Source organism: Catharus ustulatus, chromosome 1 (genome assembly GCF_009819885.2).
Source record: "Catharus ustulatus isolate bCatUst1 chromosome 1, bCatUst1.pri.v2, whole genome shotgun sequence".
Classification (NCBI taxonomy): domain Eukaryota; kingdom Metazoa; phylum Chordata; class Aves; order Passeriformes; family Turdidae; genus Catharus; species Catharus ustulatus.
The window spans coordinates 154518328-154539830 of record NC_046221.1 but is presented as its reverse complement, the minus strand read 5'-3'; the positions used below and the strand labels follow the sequence as shown (position 1 = coordinate 154539830).

The 21503-nt window shown below is 43.5% G+C and overlaps 1 protein-coding gene across 1 annotated transcript in view; it reads left to right on the top strand.

Annotated features, from left to right (window-relative positions):
- Positions 1-731: 731 nt before the first annotated feature.
- Positions 732-21503, top strand: part of LOC116998025 (adenylate cyclase type 8-like) — a 118640-nt gene continuing 97868 nt past the window's right edge. Inside the window, exon 1 of the mRNA XM_033063319.1 lies at positions 732-1704. Within this exon, the coding sequence (XP_032919210.1) occupies positions 778-1704 (927 nt within the window). The 5' untranslated portion in view covers positions 732-777. The remainder of the gene's footprint in view (positions 1705-21503) is intronic.

The following is a 21503-nucleotide window of genomic DNA, read 5'->3' as shown; positions in this document are numbered from 1 at the left end:
CCCCTGCGGGCAGAGGCGCCCCGTGAGCCAGGGGCATGCCCCGCCGCCGGGGGAAAGCGGGCGGGCAGCCCCCGGCCGGCGGCTCTGGCGCCGTGACCGAGGATGCCCGAGACCTGGCCGCCTCTCCCCTCCTGCCCGAGCTCGCAGCGCTGCCGCTGACCGCAGCCGCGGGAATTACAGCAGCTCCCGGGCACCAGACCTCAGAGCGGAGCCCCGGGATCCCCGGAGAGAAGAGCTGCCCGCTGTGACCGGCTCTGCAAGGCGGCTGCCCCCACCTCTCCGTGCCTCCGGCCTCCGGATGGGGCCGAGGATCGCCCACCGGGCAGCGGGGCTGCGCCCGTAGATGCTCCGCTCCTCCCTGCTCCACCTCCTCTCCGGACCCGCGGCTCGGTTTCACCCCCGCGCACCGCCCCGAGGAGGGCGCGCACCGAGCCCGCTCCCGCTGCCGGCCGCGGCCGGGCTCCGCGGGATGCGGCTCCGCGGGGCTCCGCGGCAGCGGGCACGGGGCTCGGGCCGCCTGCGCTGAGCCGGCGCAGCCGCCCCCCGGACCCCGGCGGCCAACCAGCCCCGCCGCCAGCCGCACCGCCAGACCCAGGGACCTGCCTATAAATGTGATCCCCGCACCGCCGCCACCCGCCCTTCGACATCCCCTCCCTCCTCTCCCGCGGTTCCATCCCTCCCTCTGCTCCCCTCCCCAAAGACGGTGTGTGCCCCCCCCCCGCCCTTGTCCCCCCACCCCCCCGCCCGCCGGTGCTCTGCCCCCCGCCAGTCACCGCCATGGAGCTCTCGGAGGTGCGGTGCCTGAGCGACAGCGATGAACTTTACACCATCAACAGGACTCCCCCCGGCAGCGGCAGACCCCAGCGCCTGCTGTGGCAGACGGCCGTGCGCCACATCACCGAGCAGCGCTTCATCCAGGAGCACAGCAGCAGCAGCGGCGGCAGCAGCAGCGGCGGGGGCAAGGGCTTCAGCTCGGACGAGACCTGCTGCCCCAACCACCACCCGCACCCGCCGCACCACCACCACCTCCGGCGGCAGTCGGCCGGACGGAGTCTGGGCAGCGAGCGCCACAACAACGGAGGCACCAAAGTCTTCCCTGAGGGCACAAGCAGCAGCGGAGACTTGGGCTTTCTGCCCCTGGACTGTGCCCCCAGCAACTCCGACTTCTTCCTCAACTGGGGCTATACATATCGCGGGGTCATCTTCCCCACTCTCCGCAACTCCTTTAAGTCTCGGGACTTAGAGCGCCTTTACCAGCGCTACTTCCTGGGTCAACGGCGCAAGTCTGAGGTGGTCATGAACATCCTGGATGTGCTGACCAAGCTGACCCTACTGTTCCTCCACTTGACCCTGGCCTCTGCTCCCATGGACCCCATTAAGGGCATCCTCTTGGGCTTCTTCACTGGCATTGAGGTGGTGATCTGTGCCTTAGTGGTGGTCAGGAAGGACACGACCTCGTACACCTACCTGCAGTACAGCGGTGTTGTCACTTGGGTGGCCATGGCCACACAAATTCTGGCGGCAGGACTGGGCTGTGGCCTCCTTGGGGACGGCATTGGCTATGTGCTTTTCACGCTTTTTGCGACCTACAGCATGCTCCCGCTGCCACTCACCTGGGCCATCCTGGCTGGACTGGTCACCTCTGTCCTACAGCTCGTCATGCAGCTGGTTATCCCCAGGTTTGCCGTGACTTCCCTCAACCAGGTACTGTGGTGAGGGGAGGGTGGGAACAATTCCTCTTGCTCCGTCATCCTGAGTGAGAGGAGGTGTGGGGGGATGTCCCAAAAGATCCCTTCCCTTTTAATCAGGTGCTCAGAAGTTCATTACTTGGAGGGGAGATCATAGGCAAAAATCAACCTTCCTGTCTCCTTCAGTCTCCCATTGGCCATCCCAGTGTTTCACCTCAAGCTGGGAGTTGGGACACTTTCTAACCACCCTGTCCCCTCTGCTTGTATATTCACTACGTTGCTGTCCCTTGAAACAGCACTGGGGAGAGAAGTTCCTGGGGCAAGTGGGGAGGATGGGTCATTTATTATCGCCCTCCCTGACTTCCAGCAGTGGTTTGTGGTTTGAGATTACTCTTTTTGGCCAAACTCTCCCAGTGCTCCCGTTTTACTGCTCATGCGTTTTAACTCTGAGTCTGCTGGGGCAACTGGTACTTTTATATGTGAAGGGCAGCTTGATCTGAGCTATGGGAAAACAGGAGTGAAGCATGCTTCTCTTTTGCAAGGAGAAACCAGTGAAATCTCAGTGAAGCCAGAGCAAAGCTCCCTCGGGAGATTCGGTGTGAGATCCTAGGCTGTCTTAAAGGACACTAGGAAGCTTTTTCTGGTGGTGGTCAAACACTTGTACTGAATCCTTACAAGTGATGTCTAAGACAGAATGCTGGTTACATGGTGGAGTACAGTGTGGTGAAGACTGCTGAGAGACACTGGTCAGGAGGGGTCTGAGGGGCTGAAACCGGGTCTCACCTGACTTCACACTCAGATTACTTCTTCCACAGAAAAGTGAGAATGCACCAAACTCCCCATAGGAGAGAAAGGCAAGAAAACAGTGGGTACTGGGACAGCTTAATCCCGGAGATTCTTGCTGCTCCCTTTTCCCTCCCTTTCCAGACTGTCACAGCTCAGTGTTATCAATATTTCATAGCAGATTATTTGGCTTGCTCCACGGAATTGGGGAGAAAAGAGTGGAGATACTGTCAGATAATCGCAGCTGGCGGTATGTTATTTACATGAGTGTTGGGATGTGCACCTGGGAGGTGACTGATCTTGCACCTGAAAGTTTGATGACCATGATTCCTGGGACACATCTGCCTTTCTTAGACCCCGGTCCTCCTGAAACCCCTGCCCACCCCTGTCCACCCCCTTACTACATGCACTTGATAGCTGTGGGCTGCCTGACCTCACGTCCCAGTGATTTGGCTCACCCTGTTTTGGGAAAAGCTGCCACGGTGTGTTGTCCCTGGCTGAGCCGTGTGGATGTGATACGATCAGGCTGTGGCAGAGCTGTTGCCCAGCCCTGGTGATGTGCTGATGAATGAACTGCAGCCGCGCGCCATGTCCTACTCCCATGCACTGCTGGTACTGTTAGTGACGGGTCAAAAGCCGTGTGAGTTATGCTGATTTCTTAATTTACTTCCGTGTCCTCTCCTGGAGCTATGAGTAATGTGCTGCTATCTCATTACGCACCAGCATCACAGCTGTTTAGCTGCTACACACACACAACACACACATTTCCCACAGACATTTCCCAGGAGAGATATTAATATCTTCGTTTTGCAGCCAGTTGTGTGAAAGAACTGCCTTGGAGCGGTGCACAATGAGAGATTACCAGCCAGATGATTGCCTTCATGAACTACAAATATAAATCTCCTTAACAGGATCCGTGCAGCTTGTCACACGTCGGTGCTGATTTACACCGCCTCCCGCCTGCCCAGGGACCACTTAACATAGCTCGCAGGTCCAGCTCCTGCGGCAGAGGCCGGACCCTTCCCCTTCCCGGGCTGGCGCCCACTCTGCTGCCCGAGGAGCTCGGAGGGGTCGGAGCCGCTGTTTGCGGCGCGGGGGCAGCGCGGGGTGCGCGGGGCGCTGTCCGCCCGCCGGTGCTGAACGCGGCGCGGCGCGGCCCGGGGGCTCCCTCCAGCGGCCCAACGGGACCGAGCCCGCAGAGACCCTGCACGGACCGAGTCCGCAGGGACCCTGCACGGACCGAGCCCGCAGAGACCCTGCAGGGACCGAGTCCGCAGGGACCCCGCAGGGACCGAGCCCGCAGAGAACCTGCAGGGACCGAGTCCACAGGGACCCTGCACGGACCGAGTCCACAGAGACCCTGCACGGACCGAGCCCGCAGGGACCCTGCACGGACCGAGCCCGCAGGGACCCTGCACGGACCGAGCCCGCAGGGACCCTGCACGGACCGAGTCCACTAGAGACCCTGCACGGACCGAGTCCACTAGAGAACCTGCACGGACCGAGCCCGCAGAGACCCTGCACAGACCGAGTCCGCAGGGACCCCGCAGGAACCGAGCCCGCAGAGACCCTGCACGGACCGAGTCCACAGAGACCCTGCAGGGACCGAGCCCACAGAGACCCTGCACGGACCGAGTCTACAGAGACCCTACAGGGACTGACCCCGCAGGGACCGAGTCCGCAGAGACCCTGCAGGGACCGAGTCCACTAGAGACCCTGCAGGGACCGACCGTGCAGGGACCGAACTCACAGAGACCCTGCACGGACTGAGCCCGCAGGGACCCCGCAGGGACCCCGCAGGGACCGAGCCCGTCCGTGACCCCGCGGCCCCCGCCCTCCCGGGCCATCCCTCGCAGGGCGGGCCAGGGCTCGGGGCCCCTGATGCTCGGGCGAGGCACAGTCCTGCTTTGACACTTTCTAGTGTTGCACCATTTTCTTACCTTTGGGAGAGGATTGCTGAGCCCTCCCGACCGTCAGTGGATCGGGGCTTTTGCGGCTGATGAAGGATATAGGAATACTGTTTCACAGGTGAAGACAGAGAATTTAAATGACTGTGTCATCAAGGTTTTGTAGGAAATCTTTGGGCCAACAAATATTTCTTCCTCTTGCAGGCAAAACATTCTTTTTTATCACAAAGCTTATTTTCCAGGTAAAATACAGCATCTTCCTTTCAAAGAAGCCTTACTAGACTAAATGAACTATTTGATTATGTAGCAATATCTGTGAGCATCTTGCTGTGCTTCAGGATGCAGACAGATGCTTGCACTGGACAAAATTCATGAATTAAAGTATGCAATGAAAGAAAAAACAGATGATAAAACTCTGATCATGGTACAAATAATGGATTTTCTACCGATTTTTTTAAAATCAGAATTTCATACAGGGAAAATACTGAATTCAGTTCTAAATAGAAAAAAAAATAATTCTGGAGTCAATTTAGGACTGTACCCAATTCCATGGGCAAAATAGTTTTGATCCTCCTCTCAGTCACACAGGCATAAGTCAGCTATACATCTATCTAAACTCATAAAGTTGCAACAGTTTACACAAAAGTAAAATCAAGTGCCTCTATGTGTTTTCCCCTAACCTCTTAATTAAGTTTAATTTTCACTGATAAGTTTGTTCACAAGCAGGTCAAACCTCAGTAATGCTGCATGCAGTACTGCTGCCTGGTTCACTATTTGTTGTAGTTTTCATGCATTACCGTGAATACAAATAATTCTCTCTGTTTACCTCTTTCTCTTGCAGTAACACTTAAGATGTCACCTGGTTTTTCTTCCCTAGCATCCTAGAAAAAGGTGAAGGAGAAAGGCTTGAAGCTAGATTTTCTTATAGTAACAAGAACAAAACCCCAAAGATAGACTCACCAATTTAAATCCTGCTAAGTGCTGAGTGCTTCTGGGGAGATATGATCACTCTTAAACCCAACTGACTCCAGCTTGAAATGCTGAGGAATGTGCTGTTGCTCAGTTTGAGGGAAACCATGAAAAAGGGACCGATACCATGACTTAGGTAAAGGCTGCACTGATACCAGTTAAAGATTGGGTCAGGAAGCAAATGAGAAATGAAAGATCTTCCTGGTAAATAAGTGCAGTGCATGGATTTTTTTGCCTGGCCAGTTACCATGATGGGGGTAGTGTTTGTCTCTGACATTCCCCAAAATAAAAGTTTTATTTGTATTGCATTCATTTGTACTTTTTTACATAACAAAGTATGCAATCCAAAATTTTGAAGACCACATATGTATTTCAGGCATATGGGGAAGAACAAACAACTCAGAGCTCCTTTGTGTTATGTAACATAGGCAGATGATAATATAGACATGAATTTTGACAGACTTGAAATTATGTAAGCTAAACACATACTCTGGATTTTAATCCTCTGCCTTTTCACTCTTCATTCACATGAGCAAACTCCACCAGAGTCAGTAAGACTACTCTCATTACTAAATCACGTACGTAAGGGATACCTTAAAGAACTGAGTCCTACATTATGCATATTAAATAAAACTTTAAAAATACATTTAAAAATAACCTTGAAGTGGGTAATACCAGGACTGGGCAAGCTCATTCTTTTCCCTCTATCTTTCCAAGCCTGGGCAGTTCTCTGAATTTTTCCCCGGGTTACATTTTTTCCCAGATCCTCTCTCAGGATTATTAACAGAGGGAAAGACAGAGTTTATGAAGTCACAAGGAACCCTACAGAGATAAATCTGTGTAATCGTACAATGGAAACTGACAGCTTTTGCATGTGTATTTCAGCTACATGTTTTCTAGAATCTGATCTTAGATATCAGTATACGAGTATAAGCAAAACACACTAATTGCTTCAAAATTTCTCCTAAATGCTTGTGGAAAATCTATTCTACCTGTAAAATATAAGGACATTAGCTACCATTTGAGAAGCAGAATCAAACACTCAATCTTACTTCTCATGTTTGCTTTTGTAGCATTATTTGCTATGCATTTTTCTGCCGTAGTCTTTTGTGGGTGGCTTACAAAGTGAGTGTGTGATTTTAGACTGGATTACAAACTGCTTTCCTTTTATATCCTCCAATATCACCTGACCAGTATCAGTGGGTCACAGCTTAATTAGATTAACATTGGATACACTTCTCTCTGAAGCAGCTGCATCATTGTTGTGCTAAGTAGGGCAAATGCACTAAGTATATTTACAATTTGATGATTAATTGCTTCCAATATGAAGGAACTGAGGGAAAAACATGAATGAAACCTGCTTTCATCAGTGAATTTCAGCTTACAACAGTCAGTGTGCTTGTTCTCACTAAAACTCACCTCGCTAGATTTGATGTGACTTTTTTTTTTACTGCTGTCAGAACTTCTGGGTTGCTTTCAAGGGTTTGTTTATTGCTCATTTATTGTTTTTCATGGCCTAGAAAGAGGCATGTGCTCCAAAACAGCAACAGCTACTGCAAAATAATCACATACCAGAGCACTGCACTTACAGCTCACAGTTAACAGCAGATCATGTTTGAATGATCCTTATTAGCCTGTGCAGAAGTCTGAAGGGGATAAACATCTCCAGTTCAGCTTCTTACTGCACTCCTCAGCACTTCAATGAAGTCATGGGAACAGGAAAGAGAAGAAGGCAAAACCAGAACTGTTCAAGGGATTCATCATTTTCCAGAAGGCAGGGAAGGTGGAGGGTAGAACAACTTCTCCTTACCTATTTCTTATTTCCAGAATATCTGGCTATGCATGAGATAATCTAGAGTGTTTCACATAAAAGGCAATATCTAGTAAACATAAAATAAATTATCTTTTTAATTAATGCTTGGGTTGATGGAAACTCCAAACCTGAAAGTCCTTACTCAGCTCCTGCCTGGTGCTCCATTCCTGTAGTCACTTTGTCAACATTGTGTAGACACAACATATAAAGGTCTGGGCAAGTGGTGAGTGCCATGAGTGGGGATTGGGCTGGAAGGCAGCACCCACTGGGTGCTGGGTGCAAATTGGTGGCAAATTGCTCCTTTTCAAAGTGACAACCTGCCACAAGTGTGGTCCCCAAGGGATCAATATTGGGCTCAATTCTGTTTACTATCTTTATAAGTGATCTGGAAGATGGGATCAAGGGTACCCTCACAAAGTTTGTCCATGGTCCCAAACTGAGAAAGGAAAGGAGAAGCCACCCTGCAGGAAGATCTGGATTGTCTGGAAGAGTGGGCTAGAAAACCCTCCATAGAGGGAGGTCTATGAATTCCATAGAATCCTAAGAAGTTCAACAAGAACAAGCGTAAGGTGTTGCGTCTGAAAAAATGTAATCCAGGATTGCAGCCTGGAATCTGTCTGGCTGGGAAGTAGCTTTATGGAAAGGGGTCTGGAGGTCTTGGTGGACAACAAATTCAGAATGAGTGATGAGTGTGCTGCTGGGGCAAAGAAAGCCAGCAGGAGGCTGGGCTGCATCGACCAGGACATCCAGCAGAGATCAAGAAGTCATTTCCTCACTTTGTTCAGCACTTGCCTGGCCTGGAATACTGTGTTCAGGTTTGGTCCCAGCTATACAGGAAAGATGTTGGTTGGCTTGACAGAGTCCAAAAAGAAACCACAAAGATGAGCAAAGAAGGGGGAAGACTGACATATGGGGAGAGAGAGAGAACTGGTCTTGTTCAGCCTTGAAAAAAGGAGGCTTAGGGGAGACATTTTTACCCTCTAATATTTAAAGAATGACAACAAAGATCAGACTCCTTTTTTACAAAAAGATTTAAGAAAAAGATGAGGGGTAGTCTGTAAAAGTAACTCTTGGGGAGATCATGATTGGATACAAGATGAAAAATATTTGCAGTGAGAATAATCTCTCCAAGGAAGTGGTGGATTAACTGATACTGGACAATTTTAGGATTCATCTGGACAGAGTGCTGGGCCATCTTGTTTAAACTGTGCTTTTGCCAAGAAAGGCTGGACCAGATGATCCTAGAGGTCCCTTCCAACCTGATATGCTATGAGTCTGTGATTATAAGATCACATTTCTCTAAGTGTAGCCTTCTTGCCCTTGACTGTGCTTCTGTTCCCATGCATCCCATCAAGCACCTCAATAATTCTATGTTTAAGTTACCAGGCAGCCTACCCTACCCAGCATCCAAACACTGTTCTACTTGGAACACATTTTGCAGTTGTACTATGCACACAGCACCTGTCCAAACTCAGTAGAGAAGGTTATTGTGCTCTTCCTCTGTGTAACAAATGTGGTAATAAAAATATTCCTGGGACATGGTAGACCAAATCTTTTTCCCAAGAGGGGATTGAGGTCTGTTTCTCTCACCTCACCAGAGAGTTTCCAAAGCAAACCTTCCCTCATTCCTCACCTGTTCTTCTGTGAAGATTAAATTTTAAGATTCAAGAGGAAAAAAGAAAATTTTAAAAAATAATAATCCTGACTCTGTAACCAACTGCTTATGGAATTCATCACTGGAGGTGTCCTTGCTCAACATTTCAGTGTTTATATAATGTTGTTAAATCATTCCCTCAAGCACAGGTACCAATGAGGTAATTGTACAGTCTGATCTCCACTCTGACATAATGAATCTTGAACTTCTTTTTCAGAGTGCTGAAAAACCCAGGTATATAGGGGAAAACATCACAGTTATTCTCTAAATCCTAAGGGAAAATGAGGTTTTAGACATACTCCCTGCCCTCATAGTTCCAGTCTTTTGGCACACTGTGTGAGGATCTGTAAGGGTATGGTGGCATTCAACATAGGCTTCTGAATTAAACTGAAGTAGCTGTGTGTCTGCAAATGAGATGTTCGAGGACCCTGCTTTGTGGCTTATAAACCACTTTTTCTTCATCTTACCTTTCTTACAAAGACAAGTTCTGTCACTTGCTCTGTTCTTGGTGCAGTGCAGCTTGTACCTATCATGAGTGCAGAAGGAACTGTAGAGTTTCAGTCTGACCCAAGGAGGGAGACGAATGCAAATCACTGGGTTAGTGCTGCAGTGAATCTTGAACATTTTGCTAGCAGCCTCAGTCATTCAAACCAGGGATGGAAGAGACCTGGCTCATCAAAAGTGATAAAGCACAAAAAATCCTGAGGATCTGGCATTTCTTAAAAATTTTCTAAGGGATATTATTAAGACCTGATTTACAAGCTTCCAACAATTTAATTTAGATCCTTGATTTAAAGCCCACAGAATGTAACATAAAGAATCCCATGGATATTAGGATTTTTAGGTGAACCATGAGGATGACTTCTCAGGACTCTCTTTAGGGAAAGTTTTGCTCTGAATCCACAGTTCTTCTGAAAGACAACACAAATGTGGACATCCAGCTCCTCCAGGAATCTCTCTGAATGAGCTCTGTCATGCTTATCTCTCCAAACAGCCAGGTCTGCTGACAGAGATACCAGTGTGGTGCTGCTTAATCTAGAACAAAAACATCAGGAACTGTACACAGGATGAAATGCAAAGCCAGGCAGACATTGGCTGACAGAGAATGTCTCATCATACGAGTTGTATTTATTAGCAACTATTTTAAGAAGTGCTGCTATTTCATTTGCCAGCTTCTTCTGCTGCAGAGTTTCATGCAGTTAGCCCTAGAGGAGAGGGAAAGACTGTGGAGTTCATTCATTAACCATTGCTGCAGTCTGAGAAGCAGCTGAAGTATATCAGTGTGGAAAAATCAAAACTAACACAAGCCAATTTCTTTCCACAATCACAACAAATAATTTTATTTCTTCCAAATAGTCTGATGTTGGTGTTGTAGTTTTATATGATGCATTAGTTTTAATTGAGATAACAGGAGCTCCCAATATAAATGATGTCTGAGTTCAAAAATAAAATTATTTACCTTAATTTTATTTTTCAATTTTGATTTAATCATCACTTTCCAGTTTCATATTTTCCTCTATCTTTACTTTCCTTCCCCTAAAAATAAAATTCAGAAATCCTTCTTTAATGGAATTAATGGAAGCATTCAATAGTGTCAGAACCTTAATTTTGAAAATCAGTTTATGTCTTTGGGTGGATCCAATCTTCAGGCACTTTACTACTTCTCCTTTGTTCAAACTCTCCTGCTTCATTTACCTTAGAACTACTAAGGGATGGACCTATCTATTCTGCGTGCCTTGCACTAGGTCTACCTCAGTAGAAGGCTGGTTCATAAATCCATAACCATCCTCACAGTGCAAAGAAGAAATAATAAAAAAACAGGAAAATTAATCAGCACAGAAAAACTAAATTACATTATACGGTGTAACAGAGGTTATTTAATTCTGGAGATTGGATGATAGGTAAAGGAATTATTTAGACCTCAAGGAAGTTACTCAAATAATGGCATAAAATCTAGATATACACATTCTTTTATCCTATGATCCTCTCGTCATTTGGGAAAGTACCCCCAATGCTTATTAATAGTAATAACTTTCATAAGCATACTAGACAGGATTATAATTGGCATAGAAATCATCCCACATGCGCTCAGTATAATTTAATGTGCAGATATGCATGCTCTTTTAGAGGAAGGAGTAATATTCACCACAGATTTCAGCTAGGGATTGGGAATGAGGATTATACCCATTCCATCATTAAATTAATCATTGGTCTGTGGTGACCCACACATATCTTTATGCGTTTCGGAGCTTCATTTGATTTGAAAATTTGCCTTCCTCAGCTGCAGTAATAAGTGACTAATATGTTCAATTGCTTTGAGATTTTTGTGTAAAAACATTCCAACATCTTCAATGATGCATTAAAAGAAGAGTACTGCATTGGTTTCTTTCAGCCATGCACATTTTGGTTGAAATATGAATCCATTGAATATAGTGGGAATGCGTATTCTTTCTTTTAAAGACATAGTTCCACATCATTCTCTTCAGGGTTGGAAGGTATGTCCCATAAGGAGAAGTTAAGAACTCTGCTTTTGTCTAGTTTGGAGGACACTAAGGTGTGACCTTGCTGCTCTCTAACAGCTTCCTGAGGAAGGGAAGCGGGGAGAGACATGCTGAGCTCTTCTCCCTGGGATCCACTGACAGGACATGTGCATGGGAATGGTTCAAAGCTGGACCAGGGAAGTTAGAGAACGGACATTAGGATGCATTTCTCTACCCAGAGAGTGCTCAAACATAGGAATAGGCTCCCTAGAGAGGTGATCAATGCCCCAAGATTGTCAGTATATAAGAGGCATTTGGACTACCCTGAAATGGTCAGGCAGTTGGACTAGAAGGTTGCTGTAGGTCCCATGAAATGGAAATATTCTATTCTATTCTATTCTATTCTATTCTATTCTATTCTATTCTATTCTATTCTATTCTATTCTATTCTATTCTATTCTATTCTACCCCATTCCATTCCATTCTATTCCATTCCTGTAAATTGTGGTCTTGTATTTGTCTTTGTACTCCATTCCATTCCATTCCATTCCATTCCATTCCATTCCATTCCATTCCATTCCATTCCATTCCATTCCATTCTTCTACTTCAGCCTGATCATTGATGACTCTAACATCCACTTGTACTGAGAAGATGTGGTGTTGCAGTAGGTGTCTGGAGCACAGGTCTGATGAGGAGTAGCTGAGGGAGTTGGAGGTGTTCAGTCTGGAGCAGAGGATCCAGGGGAACTTTATCACTCTCTACAGCTGCCCGAAAAGAGGCTGTATCCAGGTGGGGGTAGGTCTCTTCTCCCAGGTAACAAGAGACAGGATGAGGGGGTGTGGCCTCAAATTTCCCCAGGAAAGGTTTAGCTTAGGTAATAGGAAAAATTTCTTCATCAAAAGGATTGTCAAGCACTGGAACAGGCTGTGCAGGGTAGTGGTGGTGTCACCGTCCCTGGAGGAATTTAAAAATCATGTAGATGAGACACTTAGGGAAATGGTTTAGTTGATTTACCAAAATATGAGTATTGGTCTAATACCCATACTCAACTGTGATGGACAAAGACTCTCTAACAATTTAAAGTTAGAAAGTGTATGTTTTTTCAGCATGTGGGGTAGCCCCCTAACATGTACAGCAAAATTACAGGTGGTCACAAAGTCTATTTATTGACAAAAGGTTCAAACAAATATATATTCATAATAACAGCTCCTCCCATCCTCCACTTCCTACGGTAATTAGCTTGAATAGCTATTAAGCATGCATGGTTGGCTTCTTGAATTAAGTCTAGGGTTGTTTTTGTGGGGAGGGATCTTAAAAGGAGGAAGTAAGGAGAGTCTTCCTCGCCCTGAACTCTCTACATTTTCTATCAATGACAACAGAAATGGTTTTTGGGGCAACTCCAATTTTTCCAAGACTGAGTTTCTGGTTGCATTTGTTTGTGTTCTTTGGACCTACCTACTAGTCTCATCATTCTCCATTGCAAGCACAGCTAAGCAAACATAAAATGACAGGCAATCAATTATTTAAGTTTCAGGTAACTATCTCAAACCCAGTTTCTTCTAACTTTTAACTAAAATCCTAATTTCTCTAAGATTACTGTTTCATAGTGATGGGCTTAGCAGTGCTGGGTGAACAGTTGGACTTGATGGTCTTAGAGGTCTTTTCCAACCTAATTGATTCTATGATTCATTGTAGTAACTTATTATTGAAACATTAAGGGTGTAGTATATATCAAAATGGTCTGAGAGATTTACAGTAGATTCTTCCAGGTCTGAAAGTCCTTGAGAGAAGCCAGTGAAAATTCTTTTTTGAGATTTAAGCAGAAGTTAAGTCATATGAAATTTGCCTAAGGGCTGTACAAGTTATACAGGTTGCTGTAAAACTTTTTCAGCATTCCAAAATGTAGCCAAATGCCACTCTGAGTGATGCTATGACAATTTACATGTTCTCTGTAACCCTGAGAGTAATAGCAGTTTGCTGACAACAACAATAGGAAGATAAGAATTTATTACACATATTTAATTTGTGCTAATGGAATTGCTTTTGTCTGCTGGGTTCCATTAGTCACCTGAGAGGCTGAAAGAAATGCCAGAAGTACACATGAAGTGTTTCCATTTTCTGTGTGATGGTACAGGATGGTAGGCCCCCAATAGTCTTCTTATAGTCTCAAGAGCTCTTCCTGCTTAGAAATTATTTTTCAGTGACTTATTACTTTCTTTCCTGTAAAAATGTACTTGTGTCTGGTTATTCATAAGGTGCATTTTCTGATGACAGCCACTCTACTTTGCTAACACTGCATGGTAGATAATCTAACACAAGCATTCAGTTACTTCAAATCTCATCAACAATCAAAACAATAAAATCTAAAAGGTTTAAGTACAGAACTCTCCAAGGCAATGTGACTTTGGAGAACAAGTGCAAAACAGTGCACCTTAACACATCAATTATTTTAAAATCAAGAAAATGTCTCATATACATAAAGATTGGTTTAAGTTGTTCAATGTCCCTTAGACTTTGTACAAAGACTGTTAAGGTAGTTCCTCCTTTCCTCTTCAAGCAGTTAACAGAACTTTGCTGGCCAGATTGCTTTCCATGATACCAGAACACGCTAACTTTCACACTGAGTTTACAAATTGTCTATCAAGTAAATTTATTAAAGAGCACTTCTGATGGCGTACAAGAAGGAGGAGGACTTAAGATCACTTCTGGTTTTCTTCTGCTATCCCAAGCTTCTGTAATTTGGCAGAGTAGGTTTTTTTTTTTTTTGCTTGACAGAGTAGTTTTGTTGTTTTTTTCTTTAACTAAAGGAAATGTATACATCTAGCAAGATTTCATATTTATATTTCTAAAGGTTCAGACCACTTCATGGATTTACATATATTTTTATTATATGATGCAAATACTCAGCAAAAACAGTGCTGTGAAATCTGATGCTTTATTCCTTTTTTTTTGTAACTTGCTTTCAGGCTCAGTAATTACATTTGCAAGTCAAAATAATATTTACTATGTCCCTAAAATTTGTGTATATCTGAAGATGTTTTATAGGTGCAATTTAAAAATGGGAAATATGCACACCATTAATTAAGAGATGTTTTTTCTAATTACTATCATTAAACTATAATCTGGAAATCAAACTGTCATATTCTGGCTAACAGCAACAGGGATTCAGCAGCTGCAGATTTTAAGAGAGCTTGAAAGATGTTTAGTCAAAGCTTAGTGGCCTTTACTACAGAATGACAATTCAAGGAATCTCAGACAATGAAGAAAGAAAATGCTAGAGCATCCTACAAATATGGAAATTATTTTAAAAATCCAAATCATAAACACATACATACACTAAAAACATAGATTTTCCTACAGACTTTATATAAAAACTTGTGGTCTCCAAAGCATGTAAGGATAGGTGGTCACTGAAATTATTCCCAGGATAGCCATCTGGCCTAAATCCCATTTTTCAGAGTGATCTAGGAACTTAAAAATATAGCAAGGTAGTGAGGGAGAATTTCAACACTTCAGAATCTCCTTAAATCACTTAAGTAGTTTTAAGAGAGTCTGGTGGGACTCGCTAACTCCCACCAAACTCAATAGAGTTATGTGCAGACAGCACAAAACTGGGAGGAGTAACTGATACACCAAATGACTGTGCTGCCCCTCAGAGGGACCTCAGTGGGGACAAATGGACTTCCAGGACCATCCTTAAGGCTGGAGAAGACCTCTAAGATCATCAAGTCCAGCTCTTAATCCAGCACCACTGTTCTCACCACTAAACCCTGACCCCAAGTGCCACTTGCTTTCTTAACAGTCCCAGTGATGGTGACTCCACCACTTCCCTGTGCAGCCTGTTCCAGTGCCTGGTCACCCTTTCAGTAGTAAAGTTTTTACTAATATCCAATCTAAAACTCTCTGGAAGAACTTGAGGCTATTTCCTGTTGTCCTGCCACCTACTTCCTAGAGAAGAGACTGACCCACACCTGTCTACACCCTCCTGTCAGGGAGCTGTAAAGAGAGATAAGGTCAACTTGCAGGGGATCCTGCTTGGAGGAAGATCTGACAACATGATCTCCAGAAGTCCTCTTCAAACTCATTGATTCTGTGATAGCAAGACTGGTATTGTTTCAAGAACAGAGATACAATGGTCTACTGAGGATCTGGAGGGCAGAACTAACATGGCAATCCAGACTGAACATGGTTACATGGCCATGTGCAAGGCACATCCTCTGTGATCACAGGGCGTGACCTGGTTTACACACTGTGCCTTCTGCACACACATCAGTCCATTCTAGCCTCAAGTCATAGGAGGGACTTGCAGGCCTGGGTCATAGAACCATGCAATCATTTAGGCTGACAAAGACACTTTGGATCATCAAGTTTTACCACAAACCTAAAATTAGAGAGTCCACCACATGTCATCAGATCTCATTTCTTCATGAGAGTCGTTCTATGGGTTTATCACCATCGTATGGTTCAAAGCTCAAAGCAGCAACGTTGCATTCCCCATCTAGACACATCAAGAACTGCCACAGCTCAAGGTTACAGCAAACATCAGGCACATGTTCACTCCATGCTTCTTTTGGGGAACAATTCTGTCTCCACATCCTAGATCTCTGTGATCGGCGCAATATTACAGGTGGAAGAGTTTGAACAGTGTTAGTAATCTTTCTACTACCCTACACGTCTTCTATCAGCAAAAAAAAATTCTTCCTGGGGCTTTCTCAGCAGTCTTAAATGCCAGAGAAAGCTGGAGGCAAGTTTACCCTCAGGCAATCAGTCTATCAAAGTTAGAGTAATGTTTTGAGCAACAGATACTATCTTTTAAAAATAATAAAAGCAGAAACCAACCTTCTCCCAAGAAAGTGCTGATGATCTTTAAACATACTGTTTCCAGTCGCAGTGGATCCTGCTTATTTTCACTGCTTCTGCAGGATAGATTACTCTAGAGTAAAGGAGAATGAAGAGACAGCTGTGACAACCTTCAAATATGGAAGGGGTTGCTACAGAGAGGAAGAAATCAATTGTTCTTTGTTTCATCTATGAGCCATCATGAGATGATGGGTTAAGTTACTCTAAGGAATAGTTACATTAGATTGCAGGAGAAACCTTGAAAAAACAACCTAATAACAATATCTTAAATAACCTCATTTTGCTTGGAAGGTTTCACCCTGAGGTATAATTAAACGGTTTAGAGAGACAATTTCTAGGAGTGATTTAGGTAATATCCATTACCCCAGAGCATGGGTTAAGTGACTTATCAAGGTCTCCTCATGCCCTACTTTCTATAATTAAATGATACTTGCTCTTAATTTTGACTATGATGCAAAGTGTTCTCATCCCCAGTTTCAAAAGAAATAAACCATTTCATATATGTAATGATTGCTGCCCTGAGGCTGATGGATTATTCTGAATTATTTTCATTTATGTAGCCTGAAATGTCACAGCTTCAGGTATTTATATTTGTGGTTTGCTACAGACGTGTTGGATCAAATATTAGCCATTAATATTGTTGATGGTCCAAGAAAATGACAGAATCTGATTGTCTCTTCCAAGACAATAACAACTGGTGGAGAGACTGTGCTGCCAATAAAACCATGTTGAAGACAAAAAACCAGAGAAGAGTGAATCTATTGATTGAATAAGGGCTATTTTTGCCCACTGAAAAGTATTTTTTAGGTCATCATCAGCTCATTTTACTTCACCTTTAATCTTTCTCATCTTATGTCATTAATCTGCTCTGATTTATTTATTTTCATGTATATTAATGCATATATATATTCAGAGGAGAAGTGTTATTTTAGATTGTCTATTGTATAAATGTGCATATACCACTTATTATAGATAATAAGAATTTTCCTGGTTGTTCCTGTTCTAAGCAAATATTTCAGTAATTGTGTGCATTAAAGATATGTCTCAGAAAACTTTGGGACTATTTAGGACTATTCCTAGATATGTGGTGCACTTGAAAATAATGGCAACAATATAGGAATACATAAGCAAATATAGAGATTAATTAATGCTTACTGAATAGTTGGTGCATCATTAAGAGATGGAAGAGTCCTGTCTCCAACTTTGCATCTAAACCCATCTTAAATTCTGGGCATGCTCATGGAACATTTTGTCTCTTTCAAGTTTCTCCATGTGTGACACCCACAACTGGATCATTGGACTTGAGGATGCTTTCTGTCACTGCAGGAACAGAGCTCCTTCCCGAGGGCTGAGCATCCCACTCTGACACAGGGAACCGGGCTTTTACTTTGGAACAGACACAAAATATTCCCTTCCTTCTCCAATAACCAGAAAGGCCTTAGCAGCAGACAATTTTAACTCAGGGAACCTGAGTGAACCAGGTGTCTAATGTTCTCTTCAAGGGCAATAAACTCTGACCTTGGCAGGGTATTTTAATCAAGTTTTTCATGTTGTGAAGGGCAATTCAGTCTTTCAGCAAAATGCTTTCATTTACAAACTACAAAATCAGTACCAGCCGTTCAGGGTAATTATACAGACAACTTTAATGAAATATTTTCAGACAACCATTTCTTCTCCTGCCAGACACGGGAATCTCTGAAAAATGAATACTTTGCAAATTTTGCTGGATTTTTTTTGTTCAAGGGAGAGGATGGTGTTAAACACACAGGCAAAATACAGTTACTCTTGTTCTTTTTAGTGGAAGTCCAGCGGTAGGAAAGGGTAGGATATCCTGGGTTTTTATCATGATAATATTTTTGAAGATGTGCACATTGACAGTGCATGGATTAGGATGCATTTTCCCAGAAATGTCTGGATCATTCCATCCAAATGCAGTGGTATTGCTGTGCTCCTGACTGGACTGGCTCCTGGGCTACCACCTCACAATTGCAAGTCCTCAGATCAGTGATGCCTTGTCATCCAACAAAGAGTTTTTATTGAATACTGAGGTCAGGAGGAGCTAACACCTGCCAGAGGAGGGATTTTGAATCTCTGAGTGGCAATGACTCTTCCATTTCAGTTTTCCAGTTGAACTGGAAGCTGAGGACTGCCACATGCTTCCCACATGCTGCAGGTGTGTTCTGAATCTTAAATATCTCAGCGTAGCCACATTTTCCCTTCTGGGGGCCACCAGACATGTATCAGCCTAAGAAAGGCATTTCCACACCTAAAAATCTGTTTTTCAGAAATGCAGCAGTTGCACTGCTCTGCTACTAACTAGGGAAATATAAAAGATAAGAGGGTGGAGTTTGGGTTTTCTTTCAAATTCTGCCAAGAACTCAAAATTTTAACATAGAAACACACACATTTTTTTAAAAACATTAGCACATCATAAAACTGTTCTGGTTCTCCATATTTGTGTTGTTTTTCTCCAGATATTGTTCCCCAATAGTTGTATTTTTAATATCGTCCTGTGAGGTATTTAGTCACAGTGTTCTACTTTTATGATTAATATTTTTCTTTTTAAAAGTAATAACTGGTATGATTTAGAGACTTTTTCTTTTTTTATTAACTCTTTGTGTAAAATGCACAGTATACCTGTTCCTATATAAGAACATGTCAGAAGGTAAGAAAGAAGACAAAAATGCCTGGAAAATGTAATTTATGATCCTACTACACAGTGGTAAAAATGTGGTTCACACATTGGAAAAATATGTTAGGCTTGTATTCATATAATAATTAATCATGCCGATTTTAACAAATGGATGTGAATATTCATGAGGACGACAACAGAGAGAAATCGTTTGAACTTGTTCTTTTTCTTACCTAGAATTTAATAGAGGTTGCACACTCAGATTCTGTACAGTGTCAGCTGTGAGATATCAGCTTTATATCAAGAGCTAGTCAGTTCATAATGCTGTCTACAGACATTATTTTAATTGCTTTCAGCACCACACTATCCGAACAAGAAGAAAATAACTTGAACAATGGAGCTTGGCTGGGGCCTTGCTTTACTTTAAGAACAGAAAATATCTTTTTTGTTTGGTTTTTTTGTTTGTTTTGTTTTGTTTTGTTTTGTTTTTTTCAGTTTGAAACAGTCTGATCAATGCTTACTGGCTGAGTGGCAGAACTTGTGCAGTAAGAGCTGATTCCATCCTTGTAGGGAAACCAAAATATTCAAATTGTAATCAAGAAGGAACATAAGCAATTCCTTAGGATATCTGAAATGCTTTGTTTCATGCTTGTTCTGATATCTTAGGGGTCACGATTGTTGGAAGAGACTGCTTAAAAACCATCAGGGCTAGGATGAATATCTCCACCAAACAGATGGAGATCTGGATCAAGTGCTAAACTCAATGAACTGCCTCACCCTGTCATTACCTGTGATCTTTCTCCTTCAAACCTGTCATAATTTAACTACTAGAACTGTCTGCCTTTCAAAAAATATTAACAAGTAGGAAGATCAGTTTGTAAAAATGATTGTCTTTGGTTTTCTTTTTCAAAACTCAGTAGTAATGTTGTCTCCCCTGCCTCAAATTCCAGTTGGAAATCAACTTTATCAGCTAATTCTTGGCTGAAATTATAGGATGGTTTTTGTGCCAGAAAACACAGAACCATCAGCCTTGATATTCACACACCAGCATGTCCAAAACCACACCCAATTTCTTCTCAAGCACCGGTCTGCTGAATGCTTCTAAGAGCACAATATTTATGTATCTTGACTGCAGTGATATTGACTTAAATCTGTGGGCTAAATACTCACTAAGACCAAACACCGCTTTGCCTAAGAAAATTTCCTTTTGAAGACAATCAGCTTCTGTGTGTGCAGGTAGAGACCGACCTCGCTCCTGAGTGGGTGCCTTTACACAACCCAAACTGCAGAAATGTCCACGTCATTTGTGGTTGTGCATTGTATCAAACCCTGCACACAGCTGACCTGATGTAAATCTTCTGAGGGGCTTCTCTTGTTAGTTTATGTCCATCAAGTTTTAACAGTCTCCAGCAGCATTCCTTGTATCAGCAGGATTCATTATTCAACATCAGAGACAGAGATTGTTTTGCTTTGCGTCATTTATTTAATATTCCATGAACAGCCTGGTTTCTGTTTCTCCTGCTTATACAAGCAGGGAAAACAAAGGCATGGCTTGTATTGTCAGGCAAGGAGAACTTGGCTCACGGTAAATATCAGGGTTTGATGTTAATCCCATCCTTGTTTCAAACCAGAATAAGCCACTGCCTTCAAAGGAATTAGCCCTAAATCACACACTGCCAGTGCAAAATGAATCCTGCACTATATGTCTCCTCTGCTAGCAAAGTGTCAGGAGAAGCCTAATCCTTCATTATTTGTCTCTGGTATGTTCTGGCAGCCAAGGACTGAATCAACTCTTTCCCACAGCACTCTCTGTACTTTTGATGTCAGTTTGACTTCTTCTAGCTCACCACACTGAAGCGTTCACCATGACTAATAGCAGAACAACACCCACAGGTTTCACAAAGCAAAATGTTTGTCCTCGCCTAACTCTCTGAGATAAAGTTTTAATCCAGCTGGTCTGGAATGTTGCAACCTCCCATGGCTTTTGTCTGGTACATTTCCATTTGCTCCCATGTCCTTTCCCTATTTTCTGTCCAGAATATCCCCTGAACGATAGTTGAAAAAACTTTAAAGCAGACTTTAAAGGAAATTAGATATCAATAAAATTCCTGTTTAACCTTGAGTGACTCTACCCAAGGATGTCTTCTACTGTGCCTAAAATGTGTCCCACTCAGCCCTGGAGGACAAAGTCTCCTGGGCCCTATTACAAATCCCCAGCCATTCTAAGGTTTTCTAAAGTTTTCCTTGCAAGTTCATCCATATCTTCACAGGGTCTCAATTTCTTGAAGTCTCCCAAGGTCTTAGCACTGTTTCTCAGTGTGGTTAAGGATGCCTGAAATTCTACCTACACTGAAGTCAGACTGCAACTACTTCTGTTATCCCCAAGATTTCTCTGAAGTACAGGTGTCATATTTACAGCTCAACAAGGAGAGTTAAGAAAATAGGTGTTAGGGATTTTTTTATTGTTTTGGGGGTTTTCAAGGTTTTGCTAGGAAAGGACTCTAAAAATGGAATTCTTGAGTTCTGTCTTTTCCTGGTTTTCAGATCATCACAGTCGGCAACAAAAGGAGATACTGAGGGGAAAAAATAAAAATGTGAATATCGATTGTTTTTTATTGGAGATTTCTGGTCACTTTTCAAAAAATGATTTTAAATGGAAGCAGAGCAGCCATGATTTGGAAATTTGGAGCAGGAAAATTTGGAGAGAGAATATATT